This window comes from Thunnus thynnus, chromosome 4 (genome assembly GCF_963924715.1).
Source record: "Thunnus thynnus chromosome 4, fThuThy2.1, whole genome shotgun sequence".
Taxonomy (NCBI): Eukaryota; Metazoa; Chordata; class Actinopteri; order Scombriformes; family Scombridae; genus Thunnus; species Thunnus thynnus.
This window is the reverse complement of record NC_089520.1, coordinates 24,676,062-24,701,542: the sequence shown is the minus strand read 5'-3', so window position 1 is coordinate 24,701,542 and position 25,481 is coordinate 24,676,062. Positions and strand designations below refer to the sequence as shown.

The window sequence follows — 25,481 nt, the reverse complement described above, 5'->3', positions numbered from 1 at the left end:
ATGTTGTACAGATTGTTGAGCCTTTTGGGAAAAATGTGTGATTTTAAAAATAAGGTGATGACCACAAAAGAGAGGAAGAGCAAACCTGACAGATGGTATGCTTACCCTGTATGTATGGCCATGTTGTGTGTATCTGTGTGCATGTCTGAGTGGGCTGTCTACGTGTCGGTGCATGGCTCTGCATGTATGTGTATGTATATGTGTGTGTGTGTGTGTGTGTGTGTGTCTGTGAGCTAGGATGACCTCCTGGATAGAAAAAAGCAAATTCTTGTTTGTGGACCCCTAGCCTCCGACTGTTACCCGGAAATCTGTCCGAATGATAACTCCACACATTCCACCAGTCACAATAATGTACTGTGGCATTTCCTCCAGTGACTCCTCCAATGCCATGCGCATTATCCACATCAGACTGTCAATATCAGAGAGAGAGAGAGAAAACAATTACACTTGTGCAACTACAAAAGCTGTCGCTGGGCGTTTCTTTTGGTATGTGAGCGTGTCTTTGCGGCTCTGGAGACATGCTTAATTCTTTGCACCCCTGCCTTTTCCACTCTCTAATCACTGTCTCACTCTCTCCCTATCTTTTCCCTTTTCTTTCATTCTTTTTGGCAATCTGCCCTGCAACCGCTGCTCCCTCCATCACCGTATTGCCTGACTGCATTCCGCTCATTCCTACTGGCTTCCTGTGACTGGAAGAGGAGTGAGCCCTACTGGCCACAAAACTCCACCTTGGAGTCCTACCCATGTATGCCATATGTGTCTTTTCCCCACTTCACTGTCCAGATTTTCAGTTTTTAAAATCGTCCTGGGGATTCTGTGTAAAATCGGGCCTCTTTGAACGAAGATTTCGAGGATGATTTTTCCACAGCATCTTGTTCATTCTCTCATTTTACTGTAAGCCAGGGATGTTTTTACTGAAGGGTCGAATGAATCTGTACATATACAGTAGTGCCCCAGAGGCAGCACTGTTGTTCTGTCCAATAAAAACATGAGGCTTCACTTTACATTCAGACAGACTACTGTGGCAGCTGTAATTGTTAAATTTCATCTGTGAGACCAACATTCATCTTCTGAAAGGAATTATATCATATATCAAAATTCTGCGGAGACGTTAGAGCCAGTCATAAATTACAGAAGAGCTGCACAGATCAGTTCATCAGATCATGTTCTCCCCAGGATGACAATGCAGGACTTGGGCTGCTGCTGCGAGATGACCTGCTGCTCTCACATGTCTGAAAACACTGAAACATCACAGCAGATTTATAAGCAGGCGTTATTTGGATAAATTGATTCACATATTAGGAATCTAAATGGTTACTTTCTTGTCTGAAAAAATATTAAATCTTAATAGAGTGACATATTCACAGTCCTAGAGCGAAAATTACAACAGTCTGGCTCAAATGTCGCCATGATTCCATCGCCCTCGGATATCTCTGTCAGACCGCGAGATATACTGGGTAATGTAGGCCCAGCATGGGCCCTCCTCTCTCCGCCAAAACGCTGACAGAAAGTTGAAACTGAAAAACAGTGACACTGAAAAAAAACTAACAGCGTAAAAAACAACTGTCACTGAAAAAACACAGACATGAAGAAAAAATCTGAAGATTTACATTGAAAAACACATCATAATGCAAAAAAATATCTAAATAAAATAAGATAATAAGATTGTAAGATTGTAAAAAAAAATTTAATGCCTGTGTTTTATTTTTCAGTGGAACTTTTTTTTTCAGCGCCAATACAACCTTTTCCAATACAAGTGTTTCAATGCTAATGTTTCCTTTCCAGTTCAGGTTTTGTTTTGAATACCAAATTTTATTTTTGATGCCAAAATGTAACTGTCACTTTTCTGGCCCCATGTGGCACTGCCCTTATGATGGCACAGACTTTGTAGAAATAGTGTGAGGGGGAAAGATAAGAAGGGAGAGTTCTATTGACTTCTGACTTTGGCACCAACTTCATCAGTCCAACTTATAAAAACTCAAAGTGGCCACTAAAAGCAGCCTAATGATATTAGGTATTGTTTTTCATTTTGTGTAGAATCTATTTTGCATGACAACTGATCATTTTAAAGCAAATCTTTCTAAATTACTTTATCTGTAGCTCAATTTTTTAAAATCAAAATGTCAACTAGACTATTTTACCTCATAACCTGCTATCAGGCACTAAATATCTGCATTCAAATGTGCATAGGGAAAAATGTACCCCTAACATCAAAGTACAGCATCCAACCCCAGAGCCACAGGTGGAACATAAAAATTTGCAACTACTCTGATTGCTGTACTTGAGTAGATTTCTTGAGTACTTTTCAAACTGGATACTTACTTTTAGCTTTCAGCTCCTACATGTTTCACATTTCAGATGTGAATATAATTTGAATAACAGTTGCCATAACGTTAAAGCCGTTATTCAGAGCTCTATGATTGTTGGCGTTAGTATTAAAATGAATAATGACGTGTTGATAATGGCTCGTGAAATTATTTATGAAGGCCATACCAAAACAGTAAATTAATTTGTTTAAGATGTCATTTTTAAATAGAAACTGCTCTGAATGAGCTAATTTCAGGGGAAATGTGGCAACAGATACCAAGCACACTCTACTCACTCTATTTGCAAATAGAGGAGGCTCTGTCTGAAGCATGTGCTTCAAGATGGAAGATCTGCAATGAAATTCAATTTGCTTGTTCGTATCTCAAATTATTCAGGCCACAGTCAACCCCATGACTGGGGGGATGGACTGTTAAGTCCTGCCAAGAGCACAGGGGAAAAGACACACTGTTGTTGAAATTAGACTGAGTGTTGTTGATAGCAATTTTTCTAACTCAGGCCATAATTTTCCCCTTAGGTACACAATTTAAGTGAACAACGGCAAACCTCATAGGAGCAGGATTAGCTTGGGTCACATGAAATAAAACACTGGCTCATGTTCACTGTCTTTTACTAGTTGTATTCTCCCAGATTGGTTTATCTTCATGGATACAGTGATGTGAACTTTTGCACTGGCAAAAGGAGAGACTGAGAGACTGTTCGATATTTCAGAATGTGTGAGAACCAGCAGCGTTGTGCAAATTAAGAGTAAATTTGTTGTTGTGCTCTGTGTGTGTGTGTGGGTGTATGCCTGAATTTGCACGTATGAATGTGTGTGCATCCTAAGAAATAAAAAATCGCCTTTACAACACAATAAAACCAGGAAACTGGCACATACTTTAACGGCTTACAGTAAAATTAACAACTTGGCACAAAACAAGCAGCATGTTACACCAGTGGCATACGCAGGTTTAGTCCAGAATTCAATAACTTTAGGACTTATAGTATAAAGGACTTTCTACTTTAAGTTTGCAGCAGATGAAATTTGGTGTAAAGTGGATGTGAGGCCTTCCTCCCACACTAATCTGCATATACTTTATTTCACATTTGTGTCTGTGGTTTTCTGGTTATGCTGTTGATCATATATATAGTTCTGGTCAGTTTGTTTCTGTTCTGGGCTCACAGCCTCCCTTAAAATATCCTGTCTGAGGTTGATAAACAAAAGTCTGACAGGCTTATGTGAGCACTTATATTTGGTTTACATCATCTTAATCATTGTTACATTCATTTATATTCCTGTAGGGATTTGTAGTGCGTCTTTAAAGTTTCAGTGTACTTCTACCCTCTGTGGTGCCTGTATTGCCATATTTTTGGAAGAGATACAAGCACTTATGGTACTTACATAAGATTTGAAGTGCTGGTACTCGAGTATACTTGAGTAATGAGTAATTTCCATTGACAATATTGTACATTTTGAAATGTTAGTTGTAATTATTAGTTATGTTGCGAGCCATTTGCTTGTCACATTAATGTTGCTGTTGGCTTGTCATATTGCTTATACCTCCAAAATTTCAATTGTTAAGGAACTATTTATGAAAAGTATTTTTGACCTTATCTTAAGAGTTTTAGAAAGTTTAAGACTTACCCTTTTTTCAACCTGTAGCCTCAGACTATGCACACATTGACATTTGACATTTGATTTGACTATGTTAGCTTTACTTTTACCCTTCCTAATTTTGAATAAAAGCAGAACTTTTAATTGTAGTATTTTTTCATTGTGTATTGTATTAACTTCCAAAAGGTTTTATGATAGATTTTTTTAGAGAGATGGAGCGTATTTGTAGACATTTTAGAATAGCATTGTGATATATAGGCCTACTGTGGTGTTGGGTAGACTGGTTTCTTTCCAGTCTTATTTTTTTCTTTGTTATTCCAGATGTAGCCTAAAGCAAAAAGAGCAGAGGCAAAACACACACACACACACACACACACACACACACACACACATACACACACACACACACACACACACACACACACACACACACACACACACACACACACACACACACACACACACACACGCACGCATACACACAGTCATGTTTCCATCACTTCTGAGGACATATTTCATTTCTTCTCCTAACTTTAACATAATCCTAAACTAACCTTAACCTTAACTTTAAACCAAGTCTTCACCCTGAAATTAATGATGTCCATCAAGGGGATGTGCTTTTTGTCCCTATAAGGTAGGCGAGTCCCCACAACATGAGGAATACCTGGACCACACACACACACACTCTCACATACACACTCTCACATATACACACATACACACAGACGTTGTCCTAGTTCACTTTTGGGGACATTACATTGACTTACATTCATTTCCTGGAGACTTACCCTAACCCAAACCATAACCACTACTTGCCAAACCCTAACCCTAACCTAACCTTAACCACTGACCCAAAAATCAGCTTTTACCCAATTGGGGACACAGCTGTTGTCCACAGTAGGACAAGCTGTCCCTAATCAACTGGTCTTTAGTCTGAAATTTGTCCCCGTAAGTAGCCTATGACACACACACACACACACACACACACACACACACACACACACACACACACACACACACACACACACAGAGCATCCTTACCCAGCTGAGTTCAGCAGATGGAGCCCTCACACCAGCAGCACACACACACACACACACACACACGGATGAAAGTGAGACTGCCAGCAAGTTTTATCAGAAGTTTCACCGCCGACAGGCAGACTCAGTGAGGCAGATAAGTGGAGAGCAGCTCTCGTGGCAGTGGAGCGGTGGACACACTTTCTCTCTCCGACTATCGAGACATTTTGAGGTTAGCTTACTGTATGTTTACAGTTCTGGCAGCAGAGCGCGGTGACGGTTGAAACCAACGTCTTTGATTTTAAGTCCAAGACCCGCCTGCTAACTGACAGAGTAACAACCAATTTAGTCCCAAAAAAGAGCCAATGACCAGGATGGATACTTGGACCAAGTTTTTATCTGTCTTCTGTTTTGTCTGACTTGCTCCTACTACCTTAAAACTGGCTGTCAGCTCTCCAGTGTCGCATGAAACTGAAAATGCGTCGCTTTTGAACTTCACCGCCAACAGGTAGGCGATGTTTGTTTGCTAACGTCCACCGTGAAGTAGCCGACAAACGCGGTTAAAACGTGTGCCAATACTTTTAAAAACAGGCTTTAACTTTACTCAAAAAAAAAAAGATCTTGACTGCTGCTTTACTGCTTTCTTGTGTACGGGAACTTGTGTGAGCTGAAATACTTACACTTAAACAGTTGTTTAGCGTGTTTTGTGGTAACGTTCATTGTGAAGTTTAGTTTCAGTTGCTTACCAATTAGCGTTAGGCGACATTTAACACAGATTCAATCCATGTTATCCTCAGCAGCAGGTGTAAAAGCTCACCTGGCTGAGATTTACAACTGTAGATACACAGTAGAGCTATGTGCAGATGTGTTTTCCCCTTTTTGCTATTAAGAAATGTAATACAGCATTTTTAAATTGCCTAAATCTCTTCCAAAATCAGAGAAAATGTGGCTTGAGGTAATGATACTGCAGCCTGAATTAGTAAATACTTTATCACCTGCCTGAACTAATTGACTGTAACATGAGGTTTCCCCTGTAATTATCCTAATCTGACAGGTAAAAACCTATTTTAAGGTGATAAATAAGCCAAATGATTGTGTAATTATGGTATTAAGGCCTCTTTGTGAGTGCTAGTGTAGAATTTCCCACTGGATGCATTTTTGCCCATAACGTCATTGAAATGTTTGACTCATTCACTACTAGGCAACAAATGTTTGGTTGTTAGATGGACCATCGGGTGGGCAGCTGTGTTTAAGTGCGTGTGCTGTATTATGACAGAAGTCATAAAATTGTTAGATCCCACCCAAGTCCCTTCAGTCCCTTGAAAATGAAAACACACACACACACACACACACACACACACACACACACACACATATATATATACACACACACAGCTAGCCATGCGTGGAATAATGTTCTCATGTGTCCAGGTTCTCTCGCTGGACAGGATGAGGTCATAGCTTCAGTGCTGTTGCGGGGATTCGGTTACATTAGTTTCGTGTTGGCCATGCCAAAGGAATCGACACCACCTACACTTTTATGCCCTCTTTCTGTGTCCTTTCGCATCTCCCCCTCACTCCTTCATTCTTTTTCCTCACATCATCTCAGATAACTAGCAGAGAGCATTATTGCTTTGAATGGGTAAATGTCTAAATGTCTGTGAACGTACATGGTTGTCCCTGCAGCGTGCAAACACTGTATACAGGCATGTAAGCGTATCACTGAATAAAGACTTTGATCATAATAACTAGCCTTTTATTCTACATGAACGGTGTCAACTTACCCAAACTGTGGATCACAAAGGCCCCTTTGCTCTGTGAGTTGTGACAGCCTATGGGTTTGGCTTTGTCACAGTTGTAAACACTGAGCAGGCCTCTTATGTCTGAAGGTTAAAGTGAAACTCTGGGGAAAAGTAAATTATAGGGCCATTCTTTTCCCACTCACACTCAAAATGTGTCTCAAAATATTGTAAACGGAATATCTTCGAGTTTTTAATGTTGGTGGGAGAGAACAAGAAATTAGAACACGTCACTCTGGGCTCATATTTAGTTGTGGCTTTTTTGTCAATTTCCTGCAGTTAATCATTTTAAAATAATCAACAGATTAATTGATAACAAAAATAATCAGCAGCGGCAACCATAGTTTGCGTGTCGTTTCTATGGGTTGTTTTTTTTTATTCCTGTGCACAAAAACATTTTGATGTCAGCTACAGTCACATCTTTCCTACTGTTGCCATCAGGAGCGACCAGTCACACTCTAGGCCGACTAGGTTGAAGATAATCGGTGCTACAACTTGTATTTCATATAATTTTTATCAGGCAGTTGCACTGTAACGTGGTTGCAAGCAGTCAGTGTTGTTTTGTCTTGCTCTTGAGGTATGAAGTTGTTGAAATTCAGTTATTTTAAAGACTTATGGTGATGATGTTTAGTTAGACTCTTGACGGTGTGGTTTGACGCAGGGAAACAGGTGGAGAGGTGTGATAGTTGTTTTGGTTTTGAGTTTCATTACGAATTAGGCCTTAATGTAATATACTTTCATTGAGTAAAATCTGATGAAATTAAAATTCAGAATCCTAAATGCATACCTGCATTTTGAAGTTTTCCGTTTTGTTTTTTGGGTTTTTTTGTTGTTGTTTTTTTAAATCATGTGATAAATGTGTTGATTGCCGGGTTGGAAGTAGAAATGCAATAAAGATTATTTTTAAGATTATTTTTAAAGATGTATTTTGTTGAATAATCGATTCATAATTTTGTCTTTAAAATGACAAATTCCTGTTATAATTTTACACAGTCTAAGATAATAATAAACAAATATTTAATCATCACAATACTTTCCTATTAATTATTTGATAATCAACTTATCAATTAATTGATTAACTGTGTCAGCTCTAGACTGGACACATACTCACAATGTCCTAAAAGTTCAGTGTATTGTTTTATTTGCATGCCGCACGGATGACTACAATGACTATTAAGGGACCTTCCACCCCTAGTGGATGAATCACTTATTCCCGATGCATCTGACAACTGGTTCGACCTTGGTTAAATAAACACTGACAGAGAAGCATAACCAACTATCAATGACCTCATATAGGCATTTACATTTATAGTAAGTAGCACAGGTCATCATCAGGTACGCCTTTTGGGTAGTATACCTTTGTGCTGCAGGCTAGTTGTGAAAGTGAATATCAACCTTTTCCCAGGACAGATAACCTTTAAAAGTCCCCAGTGTTTTCCCAGTGTGAGCCACAGCAGTGCCCTGACAATAGGCACAGTGTTCTGGACCGGCCAGAGCCCAAGATCACATTTCCTGTTCCTGATTTAAGATCAACTCAGCTGACTGCTGATACACTCTGCTCCTCAAAAACACAGCAAAGAGACTATCACTGTATTTGTGTATTGTGTGTGTGTGTGTGTGTGTGTGTGTGTGTCTTTGAGCAAAAGATGGAGAGTATTAGGCAAATCAACAAAGTTCAAACAAAGACAGTAACTTTATCAAAACCAGCAGTAAACGCAGAAGACAGTAACCTTCTTCATATTGACTGCAGGGTGTATTTGAAACAAAGAAGCCTTTCTGTGTAAATAGTCGTCTAACCTAGTGTGCAATAACAGACCGATACACAGTATACTCTAGACAGATGGGCGACTCTCTGCATAGAAGGAAGTGGGCATGAGAACCTGTTCTCTCAGTCAAATAATTTTCATCATGTTGTGCATCGGGTTTTTACATGTAAAACACAAATACATGGCAGTATGTCTGTGTGTGTGGGAGTGTAAAGGCCATATTCCCTCAGGTAACATCTGGTAATGTCGAGGTCACAGAGCAGAAATTAATGTTTGTGGGTGGAGATTAGGTGCACAGACCACTGACCTAGATAGGTCCACGCTTAGATTAGTCACTGTTTCTTTTGACGTACATAAAGGAAGTCAGCTGATGTTCCTGTCAGGTCTTAATTTGCATAATTGAACTCAGTGTTAAGGTGATCATTTGTATGTGGTATGTCTGAATGAGGATGTGTGTACCGTGTCACCTCTCTCAGCTATGAATGATTAACACCTGCCAGGTCATTAAAGCATCAGTGCCCATTCTTTCAGCACTAATACACATTGTGTGTGTCTGCGGAGCAAAAGAGAAAAGTTTCAGTCTCATGCCAACCTTATGACAACACCCTGGGCCAATTTTAGCTGTTTTTCCCCTTCCAAAAAAGATGACCCTTTGGAACCCACAGGAGAAATGATGAAACCATTTTTAACAATTGTCAGTCTGTTTTGGTCTGTGAGAAATCAAGTTGAAGAATCACACTAAAGATCATGCTAGCTTGTGACACTGTCTCGTATACACACAACTCCACAGTGAGCCGGTGACCCCTCACCTTATTCCCGCACCGCCCCAGGGACACAACATCAAGAGAGGTCCTGTAACTCTCTGACATCTGACCTTTTGGTTGAAGAGAGTGGCAGGAACAGTACAAAACAGTTCTGACAGAGTATGAGAGAAACAAAGAAAAGACTACTGTAGACGATGAAGGAACCTCATATTTGCTTGTGCTATTATCCTGTTAAGCCGCTGAGAAAATTGAGCTGTGGGGTATGCTTTAAATATAGTTTAATTGCAATGGTTAAAAAAATGATAAACATCCAATAATGATGTATAGGCTGCATATTTTTGGCATGACAGACATTTTTGACAAGGATCCCTCTCATGTAGAAATGTAGAGCTGAAATTATGGGTTAATTAATCAATCAGCTGATTGACAGAAAATTAATCTGCAACTATATTGATAATCGCATAATCATTTGAGTGATTTTCAAGTGCAACCGGCAAACATTTTCTAATTCCAGCTTCTTAAATGTCAAGATTTTATCTGTTTTGAATCTTGGTAAATTGAATACCTTTGTGTTGTAGACTGTTGGTCAATTTAAAGTCATCACTTTGGGCACTGGGAAATTGTAGATGACATTTTCTGACATTTTTTAGCAAAATAAATACAAAGCTATTGATGGAGTAATCAAGAAAGTAATTAATAAACAATGAAAAAAATAGAGGATTTGTATTAAGGCTAAATTAAATGGACAAAACATTTATCTATTACAATTTCTGTATAAACTGTATGCTGATACTGAGACAAAGTAATCCATCAGCTCGCACATAGTTGTCGGCTGTAGTAAACACGTTCTTGGTCCACATCCATTTGCAGCAGGCCCGATTCAAGGCTGAAGTTATTGACAGCCACTTGCACACACGCCATACACATACAAACGCATGTGTGGGCAATTGGGATTGCTATTAATACACTTACAAGCACACACACACACACATGCCACACACTCGTAAAAACAAGTGGTGTCATGCTATTAATATGCCAAGAAACAGCAACATACAAATTCAATGTCCTCAAACACATGTGCACTCGCATGATTACGCACAATAACACAAGTGTTTACTGACAGGTGACACTAAAAATAAACCGGCATGGCTGCATATACTGAAAGTTGTACAAAGAGCTACAGTGTTCCTTCAAAAGAAACAAATGGGCACTATTAATACACTGGCACCAACACACACCGTGCACTGACACACAGATACACATGTATCGGCTCCCTCAACTGTCGCACATGCAGATCCTACTTATGCAAACACAAAGACCTGCTGTGTACACTCAAAAGAAACAACTGCAAGCTATTAATATCTTGGCGCGTATAGGACGGACACACACAAGCGCGCACACACACACACACACACACATATGGATGCACACATAAGGAGATTGATACTCCAGCTGCTCGGAAGCAGAGGGACAGAATGTCCCCAACAGCTGTGGATTCCTCTAAACGTAAGGACGGGGGCGGGGGGGGGGACGGAGAGAAAGGAGAAAGACGGAGGCAGAGGTGGTGGGCAGGAGGAACCGCTGAAGGTGGGCAACATGGTGGAGAAGCTGTCATAAAATTGCTATTGTGTATGTGTGTGTGTGAGAGAGTGGGTCTGTTAATGCAGAGCGCAGTGTCAGCCTGAATGTAAACTTAATGAATTTACACTCAGCAGATGTTGACATGCTTGATATTTTAATTGAAACAATGTTATCTGTTTATATTTCATATAACATTTTGTTTCTGAACTTGTGCACTTTCTGCTTTGTTGCTCATCTAACCATCCAGAAACCTCAAGCTTGCTCCCAGTGTTTATGTATACAAATAGTAACTAGCACTTAACCTGATGTGTGACTTCCAGACGTAACTCCATCCAATACCAATGTGGTGTTCACTCCAGCCCAACAATAAACAAAGCGAATTTAAGGGCCGCAGTGTAGATATAAATACTGCTGAAGGACATCTGTAACTCTCATGCTTGCAGAAATGAGCCAATGAAGCCATTCAACCAAAATAGCAGCTTCTGCTTGCCTAAATGAACCAAGAGGATGTTATGGTGCAGACTAACTTTAGAAACAGGAAGTCGCTGTTTCTGTGTGAGCGAGTGTCTTATGTATGTGTGTGCGCGCGCACGACTGTGTGCATGCAGGTGTGTTCATGTGTGGTATGTGTGTGTGTGTGTGTGTGTTTGTGTTTGTCAGTGCCTCAGTGTGTAGCTGCAGAAGGCCCACAGAAAGAGGATGATGGTTGTGAAACGAATATGCTATTACAGAAACCAGAAGTTTGTCTCCTGCCTATTTTTAGCACCACAACGATCAAATGAGAGACAGAGAAGCACGCACACAGATCTTATCTAGATGCAGTTCTTATTTTTAAAATGTTCCAGATTTTATCATAAAAATAGCATTTCTTTTCAGTTTTAAAATGCAAAATGTGTCCAGCATTATTTAGTGCACAACTAATAAATAGCAGGCCGTAGAAAATACTTACTGTACCATCGCATTACTTTTTTTGTGATGTGATGTTGAAACAAGTATGTACTGTAAATGTCCTCTTTTAGTGAACTCTTGGTAAGGAAGTAATAAGCACATTTTGAAATCCTTCAGAGTGAGGGTAGTTTGGATTGCTGGTTGAATTCATAAGGCTGTGACTGAGCTGTTTTTGTGTCCAGTCGTGTAATGAGTCATGTGCAAGTCTCCTAATGTCACAGCTTCAGTGTCAGTGCTAAAACTCTGGTCTGAAAGCACACAGATAAGACAAACATGTGTTTGTTTCGAAGAGTGGCCTTTTCTTTAATAGTGCAGAGTGACACAGAAAAAATGTAGTAAATACAAGTTAGTAAGTGTTGATCATGTGTCTCTGAGAAGACATTTAGTCCCACAAAGTGAATAGTATTCAGATACATATGGTTGCGGCAGCCTGGTCTTTGCTGTATTTTCTGGGTAAAAATATACCACAGGTGTTTCTTTTCTGTTTAGACGAGAAGCAAGACTGACTTCCTGATCATTTCCTTTCTCTCAGGGGAGCTGTTTGGTAAGCGTGTGTGTATGTGTGTGTGTATGCGGGCAAATGGGAGAGAGAGAGAGAGAGAGAGAATATGTAGATTTGTGTTCCCACCACCACCATCAAGCTCCTCCTTATGATCGTCTGATTTCCTTTGAAAACACACAGACATTCAACAATGTTCTATTGCGACTCATGCATCATCCAAAGCTAAAAAAAAAAAAAAAAAAAAAAGCCCCACTAATTTCAGCCGTTCTGCTTCTACTGTGACACAGGCATGAACGAGCTGCGTGTGAGACTTGTTAAAATACTTCTCTGAGTCTCTGATGTGTCTGATGTGTCATGGCTTCCTTGAGTTACCTGGCAAGGTAAGATTCCAGTGACGCAGGAAAACTGTGCAGAGCAAGAAGCGTGTAAATTGCAGGCATAATTTTTACAGGAGGCATGCCATCCTATGTTTCCCTATATGACTATTCCCGTAACCTGAGTTTCAGTTCTCACATAAAAGCTTATTTATCTTTTAGTTTTTTTTTTCTCTCACACATACAGGAAACATGAAAAGCCATGGCTGTCCCCATGAACCTGTGTTGTTATTATGAACTCTGTATCTGGGCTATCAAGCAGGGCAACAGAACTGAAACCACTTTGCTTAAACTGTGAGATATTATCTTGTATTGTAGGTAGTTCTGGTCTTATTAACTCTCTGCCTGTTTTTTCATGTTCTACTGTGTGTAAGTCTCACTTGACCTGCAGTAATAAGAGCGTGGGAGTGTTTTCTTCTTCAGAGGAATTCTGTCAACCTGAAACGGCTTCAGAGACATGATTATTTCTCTCTCTGGCTGAGTCAGTCTTGCTGTTGGGAATGAGGGCCAAATAAAGCTGCCTGGGTCTGTACAACTTATGGCTCCAACAGGAGGGAAGTTGAGTGGAAGTGGGGCTTGTGTGTAGCCTGCATATGGAGGTTTGCTTCGGGCTGTTTTGTTGCATTGTTGAAAGCTAGATTTGATAATGTCTCTGTAACTTGTTGAAGTGTCGTGAGCTTATTCAAGCCACTCTCCAATACTCTCTTGATAAAGCCGCTCTTAATTATAATAGCAGACATTGAAGGCTACACTTCACAATGTGTTTAACTGTAGAAGCAGTGTCTTCTCGACTTTTCTGCATTGCTATTTTTGCATTTTGGTTTTGTACTTGTGTCTTGTGGCTAATCAATGTAGTAGATTTGATAATGTAATCTTTTTGTCAATTCTTGTAATTGTGCGGGGCAGTGTTGTCACTGCAGAGTTGTTACTGTGTTACAGCACTATCCGCAGTGGTTAATGTAGTTCAGCAGGGTGCAGCCGGTGAAGAAACGGCCCTTTACAGGAATCATATGAGTAATGTTGAGTAATATTTTGGGTTGCAGTCATTTAGGCATAAGGGTTCAGTAAATTTCCATGTTCTTCCCTCCCTCCCGCTGTCCCTCTTGCCCCAGAGGAGTAAGGTGTCTCCTTCCATACTGTATCTGTCTCCGCTTTTGTATCAGTACTGAAACATTCCTCACCATGTTTATTGGTTTCAGGTGTCAGTCGCATTGACACGTGAAAACAGTATCAAGTTATCTGTGAGCTTGCATATGTTTTTGTTTTGTCAGTATATGGTGCATCACAAAAGTCGAGAATAACTCGAGGCTCATGTTTTCTCACCACCAGTTATCATTAGCCTTCCTGTATGTTTTATAGATCATATTATCAAGTCATATTGTGCCATGGAGGTTACAGTCAAATCATTTATGAATCATTTAAGGTTGCACTTACATATTTACAATGGCCTCTGGATTATATAAATGGATCAAAACCTTTTCTCTCTCCCCTGCACCTATTAAAAAGACATATGTCTTTAGTTAAGACACTGAGTTTTGCTTCAATTGTCTCACTGATGCTAAATTTAGCCTTTTATTTCTTTAATTTTAGTAAAACCTGGAAGGGAGATGACAGATTAATGTACCTGACCCAAATGCCTTGACCACACAATGTTCACATCCACTCCCCACCCCGTTTCCTTCATTCTTTCTCTCTCATGTGCCCCTCCAACACACACAAACGCCCCTCTCCTCCGCTTTCTTGAATGCAGTGTTGGACAATGGCCAGTTCACTTGAGGCAGGAAGACTTGAATGAAATGAAATATGACTGGTGAACGTGCAGAGTTCAAGTACAAGTACACATCTGGGCATACACTTATGCCAAATAAACTTAGTGCACTCTTCATCGTGTTTATGTTGAGCACAAACAGTAAATGACGCTCCAATTGTTCAAGGACTTTTTCTGTGAATATCTGTTTAAAACATACTTCCTCAAGTGACCTTTTGTGTTATGACCTGGACACCCTAAGACATTAGTACTTCTTTAGCACACAGACTAAATCTAGGAGATTTTCTTGTTATCTATCTAATTTTATATGTGTGTAGTGTGTTCAAGTGACTGAGTGTGTTAAGTGGACAAAAGCCACATAAAAGAAGGAAAGTAGATATCCTTTAAATAACAGATACTCCACAAAGATTAAATTATATTGTATACCATAATTAACCATAAATAAACCTGTAGATATAGACAATTTTACCTTCAATACAGTGATGTGCTTTTCTTTCTTTGTCTCTTTCTCTCTCTGTAGTGGATGTGATCATTAGCAATCAGGTTTCATTACCCAAAAGTTGGGAGCAGCCCATGGACCTAAGTGTCAGGTTGGTACATCCAGGCCCAGATTCGGCCATGCTGGCCCCCCACCCTCCCTTCTTCCTGGGACCCCTCTCCTCTCAGCATTGCTCCCAGTTTTCCCAACAGCACTTGCAGGTAAGGACAAACTTGCACATCAGAAGAACACCACTCTTGAGCCAGTAGTGAAGTCTGTCAGAGGTGACAGCAAGTGATACTAAAAATGACAAAATGACAGTCCAAAAATGACAGCATAGGTCATCCTCCTGCCCCATCAGGTGCTTGGTTTCACCACACACTTTTACACAGGTTGTATACTCAGAGGAAATGAGTAAGAAGAAGGTCAGGTTACTGTAAACAGACCACGTTGTCAGCATTAGATTCTAATCGATGCTTATTATGGATCAGATGATTGGTACTGTCCTACTGTGATTGTATATTTCTTTAGTCTAAACATGAAGTCTTATATTCAGTTATGTAGAGATATTTGTTTCTTTGTGAGAGACTGTGGCAGTAGTGATATGTTTGTCCCTTTCAATCTCACACATGCACAACCCAAGCTGATTAGACAGGTCAGTGTTAATATCTCTTTTTTTTTCCCTTTCAGTATAACATTGAACAAAGGCAAAGAGAGATGGAGGACGAGAAAAGAGAAGAGCTGCAACAGCTGATACAAAAGAGTAAGAATGAGCAAAGTGAGTATTTCTTCATACTGTAATGTGTTTTTGCAAGTTCTGTGAAAGACTATAAGGTTGTTGACGTGCTCTTCATCTGAGTCATAGAACACCGTATGTTTCAATGAAAAAGGTGGGGATTTCCAACAGTACTGTAGTGTATTCTCAGATTCCAAGGAAATTGTACTCATAGCGAACCAACAAGCCTGTGTCAGGAAACACTGGTAGCTGTTTTTATTTTTTATCATGTAGAGGAAATGAAGACAGCATAGATGAAAGTGACAAATATCCTGGATCCTACTTTTGAAGACTGCTTGTTGATACTACAGCGATATATAGCGCCTTGTTGTGAAAAGCTGTTCAGATGTTGCTATCAAACACATTTTTTCATTTTCTCATTGTATGATTATATGTTACCATATATGACTAAAATGTGCATGATCCAAGTCTCTGACTTGTTCCTGATGGAGTGACTTTATTGACTGGTAGGTGCTGTAGCCAGTCCCCTGGTAAGGCAGAAACTCCGGGAACACATAATCATGAAGAACCAGCCCACCCATGATAGAGTCACTCCAAACCACAGCAGTCCTACACCAGGATACAGGTGAGTGAGACAAACAGGAAAAGCAAAAAGGCCCTGCTCTAAGATTATTGATTTTTTTTAAATGCATCACACTGTGAAAGCTGCTAACATAACTCAGCTGCTGCAGACTTTTATGATTGTGACAGTTTATTGTTATAATACTACTCCTTCCTTTTTGGATTTAAATAACAGTAACTAAAGAAAATGAAAGAAAACACTTTATTAAACAAAATCTCCACGTACCCACTGATCTGCTACTGTTTTGGTTACTAAGGCTACCAGTGCCAGACATGTCCCCAAAGCCTCAGGCCACACCCTGTGACCAGCGTAAAGACCTCTCCCTGCGCAGGACAGGTGAGTTGCCTCTGGCTGTTTGTGTCTGTGATTGGGGATTCCCACCCTTCAGTAAAAACTGTGAAAGTGATTTTCCATTGCAGATCTGTTTTGTTGCGGTGTGCACTGTATAATTTGAGTGAGACTCAGAGTCATCTGACTGCATAGCTCAGTGGGATATTTTATTCAGTGTGATCTTTTTCAGTGTCTCAGCAAACCGTCATTATGTTACATAGTCTGGACCGGAGAACAAGAAGGTGAGGGAGAGAATGACCTTACTCAGGAGTGTACTTTCCATCAACACGAAGCAAAGTCATTAAGCACCAGGCCTGCAGGGCCAGAGAGAGACCTAAGAGTCGTAAAAACAACAATGACAGTGACACAAACAAAGACCAAAGCAGTTATATAACTTAAACTAAGGTATGTGTAAAATGAACTGCGTGAGAGTCCAGAGCAGGTCTCCTTCGCCATGTGAATGAGAGTGGGAGTGGTTTCATCTTCCTGTAGATCTCAGCAAGCACGCTCACCATTCAAAATGCCATTATTTATTTGCGTTGCCCTAGAACCTTGGGTGCCAGCGCACACACATCCTCCAGTGCTTTTTTTGGCTCGGCGACAACACAAAGCTGCCTTTTATCTGCCCTGAGCCAGCCACTGATTGATTGTTTTGTTTGGGTTTATTGAAGCCTGAGCAATGTAAACATGGAACTTTTTTATGCCATTAACCACGGTCGAGGCATTTGCTTTGTTCAGCTGTGCGGCAGATTGCTTTAACTGGGTTTTGTTATGGAAATTGAGTGCATCATTATAGTTCATGCTTTACAGAGTGGGTGCAGTCTTGCTGATGTACTGTACGAGATGCGTAAGACATCAGTCAGTTTATCGTCAAGCTGCTGTTTATGAGTTATATGTATGTTTCTTTTTTATGAGACCTCAGGGGATATAATTATGTTCATGTTCATGTCTGTGTGTGCGCATATGCTTCTTTGTGTATTTATTTGTATTTGTGTGTGTGTGTGCAGTCTCTGAGCCCACTCTGAAGTGGAAGTTAAAGAAGCTCATCACTACTAGGCCAAACCCGCTGCAGCGTAAGATTAGTGCCCCTCCCGCTGTCAAGCACAGGACAGAAACTCTGGGTAGAGTATCTACATTTAGCAGGATCACTCTCATGATCTTATGCTTCTATTTTATTTGCACTGCTCTTTTAGCTATTTCAAGTTAATGTTGCTTTGATGTGCCATTTCCATCTGTGTTACTTTTACAACATGAGACACTTCAAAGATGTATTTTTAGCAACACACATCCTGTAATAGAATACTGCACTGACACAATTTGATTAATTTTCCAATTTGTTACGTGCATCGTTTGGTGCTGTATGAACATATTTTTTTCTGACTGTGTTGGCTGTCATGAGTTTGATCGGAGTGTATCAATTCTGTCACCCAGACTCCTCTCCCAGCAGAAACAGCACCCCAGCATCAGGGTGCAGCTCACCCAACGACAGCCTCCATTCAGACAACGGGGCCCTCCCATTGGCCCATGAGGTATGTTTACATCATTGCAATTTAGCAGACTTGACTTGAGCAATGAGTTCGCAAGTAGGGGTTCAGTGCCCTGCTCAAGTGTACATCACACAAGAGGACAAGACGTTAACTTCCATGCGTCTCTGTCTTCTATTATATAAGACCTGGTGCCCATTATTTTCCCTTATGCATTAAGTTTAAAAATCTTTCTTACAAAACTCTTGTTTTCTAAAAAAAATGCAAATAAGAATGAAACAGTAAAGGCCTACAGTACCTACTGTCTGTATAGTTACAGACAGTAGGTACAGAACAGTCCATCATCACAAGGTGATTTTACCTCTACTCTTTAAAGGACAACAGTTGAATGTTTATGAGGTGTTTTAATGCAGTACAGTAATGGTTCCCAATGCTTTAAACAGGGAGATTTGAGAAGGTCAGATGGCCCATTGTACAAAAACACATGTAACTTGATCACTTCTTATCTAATTAAAACATTAATATAAATTAATTTTCTATTCACCATCCCAAATGACCCATCATTTTCCTGGCTGGTTATACTAGTAGTGTTGGTTTATCAGGTTTTAACACACAAGTCTTGTGTGATAACCTTTTAAATAGAATTACATTGAATACCTGTGTGAAGGTTTATATACTTTAAGCTCAGCCCATTCTCTTAATATATGGTACTAAGGAGAGAAGTGAAATGACTTTTATTATGTTCATGTGTATGTTCATGTTTTATGCTCAAAATGGATGATGTGTTCATTTGTATGTGATTATCTGCACAGATAATCTTTATGATCAAAATTTATGTCTCATTCAGGCACAGAGGTTGCTGCTGAAGGATGGGAGTTTGGCCCATTTCACTTTGCCTCCCAACCCAACTGCCATGCCCAACATCACTGCTGGGCTGCCTGCACATGTGAGCAATGTTACCCTCTAGGGTCTAACCCTAACCCTCTTTGGATTCTCTCTAGAATCAATATTTCAATCAACATTTTTATAGACTTACTTATTTTTATTTCACAAAAAAACTACAAATAAGTTCTTGAATCATTAACCAGTGTAAAGGATAAATAAGTACATTTACAGATGTTATCACACTATAAAAGTATCTCTAAGACTAAATGTCTAAAATAGCGCCTGCAAACTTGAACAGTTATAGAAACATGTGGTATATTCAGGCTTTCACTTCCCTATTCGTCTCTGTGGTGCTTTCATATCTTGTGAATCAGTCATGTGGTAGTTAATTCACCTGAAAATATTAATGTGTTTGTTGATGAGTATTTCCTTAGATTGCAAACAGCCCATTAAACCCTTGCATTATGGACTAATCCCCTATTTTTCTCATGTGTGTAATCTGTAACCATGATGAGGGGTTCCCTAATTCCTAGTGACCCCTCCAGCATTTCTTACCATCATCTCTCCTCTCTTGTTCTCTTGTCTCCCCAGGCTGATCTGCGAGTAGCAAGGCCTCTGGCAGTATCTGCGCTGCCTCAGGTCTACCTGCCTCTGGAAAGCAGCAGTCCAGGCCTGTCTCAGCGCTTGCAGCCTGTGCTCATACTGGAACCACATACCGGGCTTACCACATACTCACAACTTGTCTCTCGTGAGTTGTGCAACTATAAATGTGTTGTATTACAGAAACAGAAGTATCTCTAAACGCATGGTGATATGCACATGTACAGAACACATGCATCCAAGTGCGCACACAAAGAAACAAGCATACATGCACATTTCAATAATCTTAACTATGGTATAACTTAACTGTAAGATGGAGTGTAAGCTTTTATTTTGCTATTTGTCATCAGGAATTGATGTCATTCATGCAGGTTTTTCACCTTATTTGTTAGTAGCACATGGTTATTTTTTGGGAAATCTAAAGTCGTCTTTCTTCAGTTCTCTTCCTGTGACATTGGCAGTGAGAAGATTTTGTTTATAAACATGTTGGTTAATATTTGATGTATATATTGAAAGAGAAATAGTAATTGCAGTACTTTATATGCATTTGAGGTGGTATGAATAATAGGAGGAACTACATGTGCCTATAAGAGAGGCATTACCAAATATGTTTATACACATTTATTTTTGTATTTTTTGTAGTGGTGAAGAAACAGTTTTAACAGTTGAATTCAATTCCAATGTTAAAAGAGAACGTAGAGTAAAATGCGACCCACCGTGAGAATGAAGTTAGATCAAAACTTGTGACTACTGGAAGTCAACAGTTGTGTTGTTGAGGGTTTAGATCTGTCTGCCCATGAATAAGATAGATTTGCCCATTAAATGGTTAATGATTTGGAACAGAATCGAGACAGCATGCTCACAGGATTAAAGCATTTAACATCAGGCACCCATCTTTTGGCCTCAATCTAATTTGTACAAGACTGGCGGAATGCTACAGCTCACCAGAGGCCATAGAAAGAGCCCTTTTTTTTTCAAAAATACAGATCTTCTCTAAGATTACCAACAGAAGAACCATCAACTTTGTGAACTTGGTGATCTGTTGTTTGAGCTTGAAGCTGCAAAGGAAGATGGATACCTACCTAGCTTGATGTCCTTAGATACGGCAAGAGTAATCAGCCCAGTTGTGGAGAGTGCCCTTTCATTTGCAGGATAAATGGGATGGGTCATTATTGGCAATGTGTGTGTCAGTGGAGCTCACACTCCTAATCCAGTCACTACCTTTAAAATATGCTTCCTGGATAATCACCTCCTCCCTTGTGATAATGTTGTCAGCGTTAAGGAAGATTTCAGCCAGGGATTCAAGGATAACAGTCTTTCAGTATATGAAGATGGACTAAGCCCTAATGCACCCAAGAAAACCACTTGGGTAGAACAGTCTTCCAGAGAGGATTAAGGATTATGCAGTTAATGGACAAGGGATTTGTAGGAGATGACACAGGGAGCTAGATGGCTCCCCTACCTTTTCATCAGCCAAGAGAAGGCCTCTCAAATAATCAACCGTATGCATACCAAGGGCTTATCTAACTGTGGCAGAATGAAACTACCATGACAGATGACTTCTTTGAGTCCGTGCAAGGAATCTCAGACAACCATCATGCTGTGCTGGCACCACTACGATAAAAAGAAATGGAAGCCTAGTGCCTCCCTCTTTTTGGGGTGTGCCACCCACAAAAACCTGGTTTGACTGCATGTCAGTGAATGATGTCCTGCTTCCAGGGCCAAATCTCAGCAGTCTTCAGGGTGTTCTCATCAGGTTTGGGAAGGATCCTGACCTTTTTTTGGTTCAGAAAGAAAGATAGAAGGAAACAGGGATGTGCCACATTTCTTGTTGTATACAAACAAACACATCAACAACATGATGGATGCCCATCCCTGGCTGTCTCTGAACTACAGAGAGCAGAACTCACTAACACTAGATTGGAACTCTGTGCAACACTGTACTGTATGTTGGCTACAGAAATAGCTGAAGTGGTCAAAGAGAGCGTAGCATTTCTACACTGACTGGTTATTTATAGATGCTTGAAGATTTTACATTAATGTGAATAACTGTGCACAGCGAATTAAGCCGTCCAGCTGCCCAGACCAGTGGAGACAATTTCCCACAGAGACCAATCCAGCAGAATATGCTAAAAGTACTGTACTGGCAGGACAGTTACAGAGCACCAGCTGGCTGACTGGGCCAATTTTTTTGCTTGAGCCTGAGAGTTCAGCATCAAAAAAATTCCTTTCAGCTGATCAATCCAACCACAGATCCCCAAACTCCATCCAAAGGCGACAGCCATCTTGACCAAGGTCTCAGAAAGGCAGCTGAGCACTAAATGCTTTGATTATATCTCTTCATGGCATGTGATTGCAAAGGCCTTACAGAAGCTGCGACATATTGCACAAGCTTTCCACAAACCACAACGGGCCCCAAGCTGTGTAGGTTGGCATTTCTGCAAAAGAAGTCTCAATGGTACTGAGTTTACAAAGACAGAACACATCAACATTAAGAGGGGGCATGTGCAGAAGAGATTGGTTGCATCTAAACAAAGCAACATTTGCCTTCAAGTTGTTCTTTGAAGCTCTAGCCCTTTACAGATGAATATGAACCCTTGATGTATGTATGGTGGGATGTTTTGGGGCCTTGCAGAGTCATCAGAGTGACTGTCACTAGAGGTGACAGTACCAACAGCAAAAGATTGGCAGCGCTATCTACCTGTATGTCCACAAGATCTGTCCATGTGGACCTCATCAAGTCAAATAGTACGGGTTTTAAAAATGCACTGCAAAGATTTTTCTCCATCAGGGGAGCGCCAAAATAACTGTGGTCAGGCCATGACACCAACTTGATTGGTGCTTCCAAGGACTTAAAGCTTGCACCTGAACATGCTGTTGAGACCGACGTGGAGAACCACCCTCTCACTCAAAAATGCACTTGGTCTTAAACCCCTCTCACACATCCAACATGGGAAGCAGCTGATGGTTCTCAGATACCAAACTGCTTAAATATTAGTTGTTGAAACACATTCTGGGCAAGGTGGCACAGAGAATATTTGAAAACAGACATATGATAAGAAGAAGATATTCAAAACCAAATGTTAAAGTCCCCCTCCACCTAAAAATATGTTTTTCTTCTTTTTCTTAGTTAAATGTTTGACAGAAGGTTGTTTTCACTTTCATCTGCTGAAAGTGGAAAGTTTCTCTTTGCTCAGTGAAAATCCAATTTTAGGGGGCAGGCCTATGGGCATGATTTGTGACATCACAAATAGTTTTGAAGCCAATTCTGGTTCAATATTCAGCTTACAAAAGTGTGATGGGGAAACCTGAAGCTTCCAGTGCACAAACACTGAGAATGGACTCTACAGTGAAGTAGGAGACATCTTGTGTCCAGCAGTTAAACTTCTGAAATGAAATATATTTGTATATTTACAGATTCTGGATTTTTTAATGAGGGAGACAGAGTAGGTGTCATTTTAAGGATTTTAACAAGATAATTGAACTTTTTTTGTAGAAAATCACATCAGACACAAATTATTGTTCAAAGCAGAGTGTTTTATATATATCTTCAAACATGTTTGGAAGGGATCTTTAAAGAATGTGGTTTTGCTAAAAGCAAAAAAAAAAAACACATTAAGGAAATGAGTGGTCAAATGATAAGGAAGGCCTTTCCAAACAAGAATGGTTAAGTGAGGAACATGGAAGTAAAGGTGATATCCCACCAACCCTCCAGGACTTACCTTAGACCTCTTTCCTAAAGTCAAATGTAGACTTGGTATAGAGGAAGTGATGGGAGGGACTTAATGCAGAGTGTGGTCTTTTATTTTGTCTGTAATCAGGAAGAGATGTCATTCATTCAGGAAGTTGTTTGTTAGTCATTTGAGTCATTTGAGTTTGAACAATCTATTATAATCCTTCATTTCCCTTCCTGTGATATTGGCAGTGAGTAGATTTTGTTTATGTTAGCGAATATTTTATTTATATATTGAAAGTAGATTGTTTATTTCAGTACAAGGTTTGCATATTTAATTAAATAGGTCTCTGTGAAGGTAACAGGTAAGTTTCATTGCTTACCCCTACCTGCAAGATAAGCATTACCAATTATTTTATGTACACTTGTGTTTGTATTTTTTGTTTAATTTTTTTTTCATTTAGATCCTGACAGTCACAACAAAAAGCCCGTTTAATAACCATCAACAACACTCATACTTAATTTCAAATCATAAGTTGTAGGTACATTGATGTCCTGTCTTGTACTACACGTCTTTTGTCTGTATATTACAAATAGCACAAGGGCGCCCTCTACTTGCCACTTGACAGTGATGCCGTTTTGCTCATAATACAGACATGCTGTAAATGCAAGCAGCATTATCACCTCTGAGTTCTACAGTGAAACTAAAATATTTTTTAAAAAGGATGATTTTCCTTCGTACTACTATTTTGAACATCAAATACAACTATTTTATATTTTTGCCATGTATGACCAATTCACTCTGCACGCCTTTACTTTTCAGTCAGAAATTAAAAATAATTAAAAAATTATCTAGATTATTCTTTTTGTTCCCTTACACCTTATCATCCCCTTTTTCCATTTCACTTCCCTTCTCTCCATTTAAATCACTTTTTTTCTGACCCAATTTTTGTCATGTTTATCTCTATCCTTTTTTATTTTTCTGACTCTCCTCTTGTAACCTAACCCCTCTGCCTCTTCTCCTTCTGCCCGCCCTCATCTTTATTCCCCGATATAACTTGTTCCTCTCTCCTGCCTCCTCTCTGCAGTTCATGGTTTGAGCTCCGTTCCTGTGCAGCCTCAGCAGCCTCACCTGACCTCCCCCACCAGAAGAGATGGCGTAGTCACCTTGTCCTCCCATAGACCCCTGGAGCGAACACACTCAGAGCCTCTGCCCTATGGCCACTCACCCCTCCTGCATGCCAGCCATCACTCTCACACCCAGCACCCACTGTCCCAGCAATGTCATAAGAGCGGGCTGGAGAGGTTCAAGCTGAATGCAGTTCTGAGCAAGGTGAGAGGGGACAAGTGTCAACACAAATACACAAACCAGTTAGTTCTAATACTGACAGTGGTCTTTCTATGGTGGTTCTAAGTGATTCTGTAGCGTCTTTGTGTGGACCTCTGTAAAATAAAAACTTGGAATATTAGACCTAACACATAAATCATTTGTTATTGTCAGTTGTAGACAATTATATCTTAAAGAGAACATTTGCAACCTTAAGATTGTAAACACTGTAAAACTTCTACCTTATATTAGTCGATGAGCAAGTCCATTGAGAAGCCTCGTCTGACACAGATCCCATCGGAGGACATGGACCTGGAGGAGATTGGATCAGGATCAGGGTCAGGTCCAGGGTCTGTGTGCGGCTCGGAGCCTGGCTCAGTGTGTGAAGAAGGCTACCGCAGGAGACAGAGCACTGCCAGCACAGACTCAGTTTACGACACAGAGTCCACTACTTCCTCACGGGAGAGCTTGATTGAGCCCTCACATTCTGTGAGTCAGGTAATATAAACACACTGTTGCATCTGCACACACGCACACACACACGCTCACACACAAGCACACATACACAGAGTTCCAGAAGGATGATGCATTACTTTCCCCCCAAAAGAACAATTTCTTAATACTTCTACATAAAGTGTACTACATAATGTTCTTTATAGTACTGGTAGAAGAAGTATGTTGACATAGACTCCCTGATAATTCATTTAGGTTGATTAATGACCTCAGACCTCAGACTTTAGAATGCACCATTGACGGATTAACAGGCCATGCATTTTATGCCCTATGCCCTATAAAGCTCTTACAATAATGTATTTTAGTAATTTGCTGAACAGTCATGTTTAATATTTAGAATTTAGTTTTTAATTGAAAAAAAGTCATTGATCATATGACTAATGACAAAGAAAAAA

The 25,481-nt window shown here is 40.0% G+C and overlaps 1 protein-coding gene across 4 annotated transcripts in view; it reads left to right on the top strand.

The window, feature by feature from the left end:
- The window catches only part of LOC137181814 (histone deacetylase 7-like), a 47,348-nt gene that overhangs the window by 4,263 nt on the left and 17,604 nt on the right, over nt 1-25,481 (top strand). The window contains exons 1-11 of one of the 4 annotated variants that reach the window (XM_067587850.1): nt 4,986-5,168; nt 14,959-15,137; nt 15,607-15,694; nt 16,163-16,277; nt 16,531-16,610; nt 17,612-17,725; nt 18,036-18,133; nt 18,936-19,034; nt 19,565-19,721; nt 24,335-24,579; nt 24,826-25,071. In XM_067587850.1, coding sequence (XP_067443951.1) covers nt 15,012-15,137; nt 15,607-15,694; nt 16,163-16,277; nt 16,531-16,610; nt 17,612-17,725; nt 18,036-18,133; nt 18,936-19,034; nt 19,565-19,721; nt 24,335-24,579; nt 24,826-25,071 — 1,368 coding nt within the window. In that variant the 5' untranslated portion in view covers nt 4,986-5,168; nt 14,959-15,011. Of the gene's footprint in view, nt 1-4,985; nt 5,445-14,958; nt 15,138-15,606; nt 15,695-16,162; nt 16,278-16,530; nt 16,611-17,611; nt 17,726-18,035; nt 18,134-18,935; nt 19,035-19,564; nt 19,722-24,334; nt 24,580-24,825; nt 25,072-25,481 lie in introns of those variants that run through there. The other 3 variants (XM_067587849.1, XM_067587848.1, XM_067587847.1) reach the window with 3 other exon arrangements.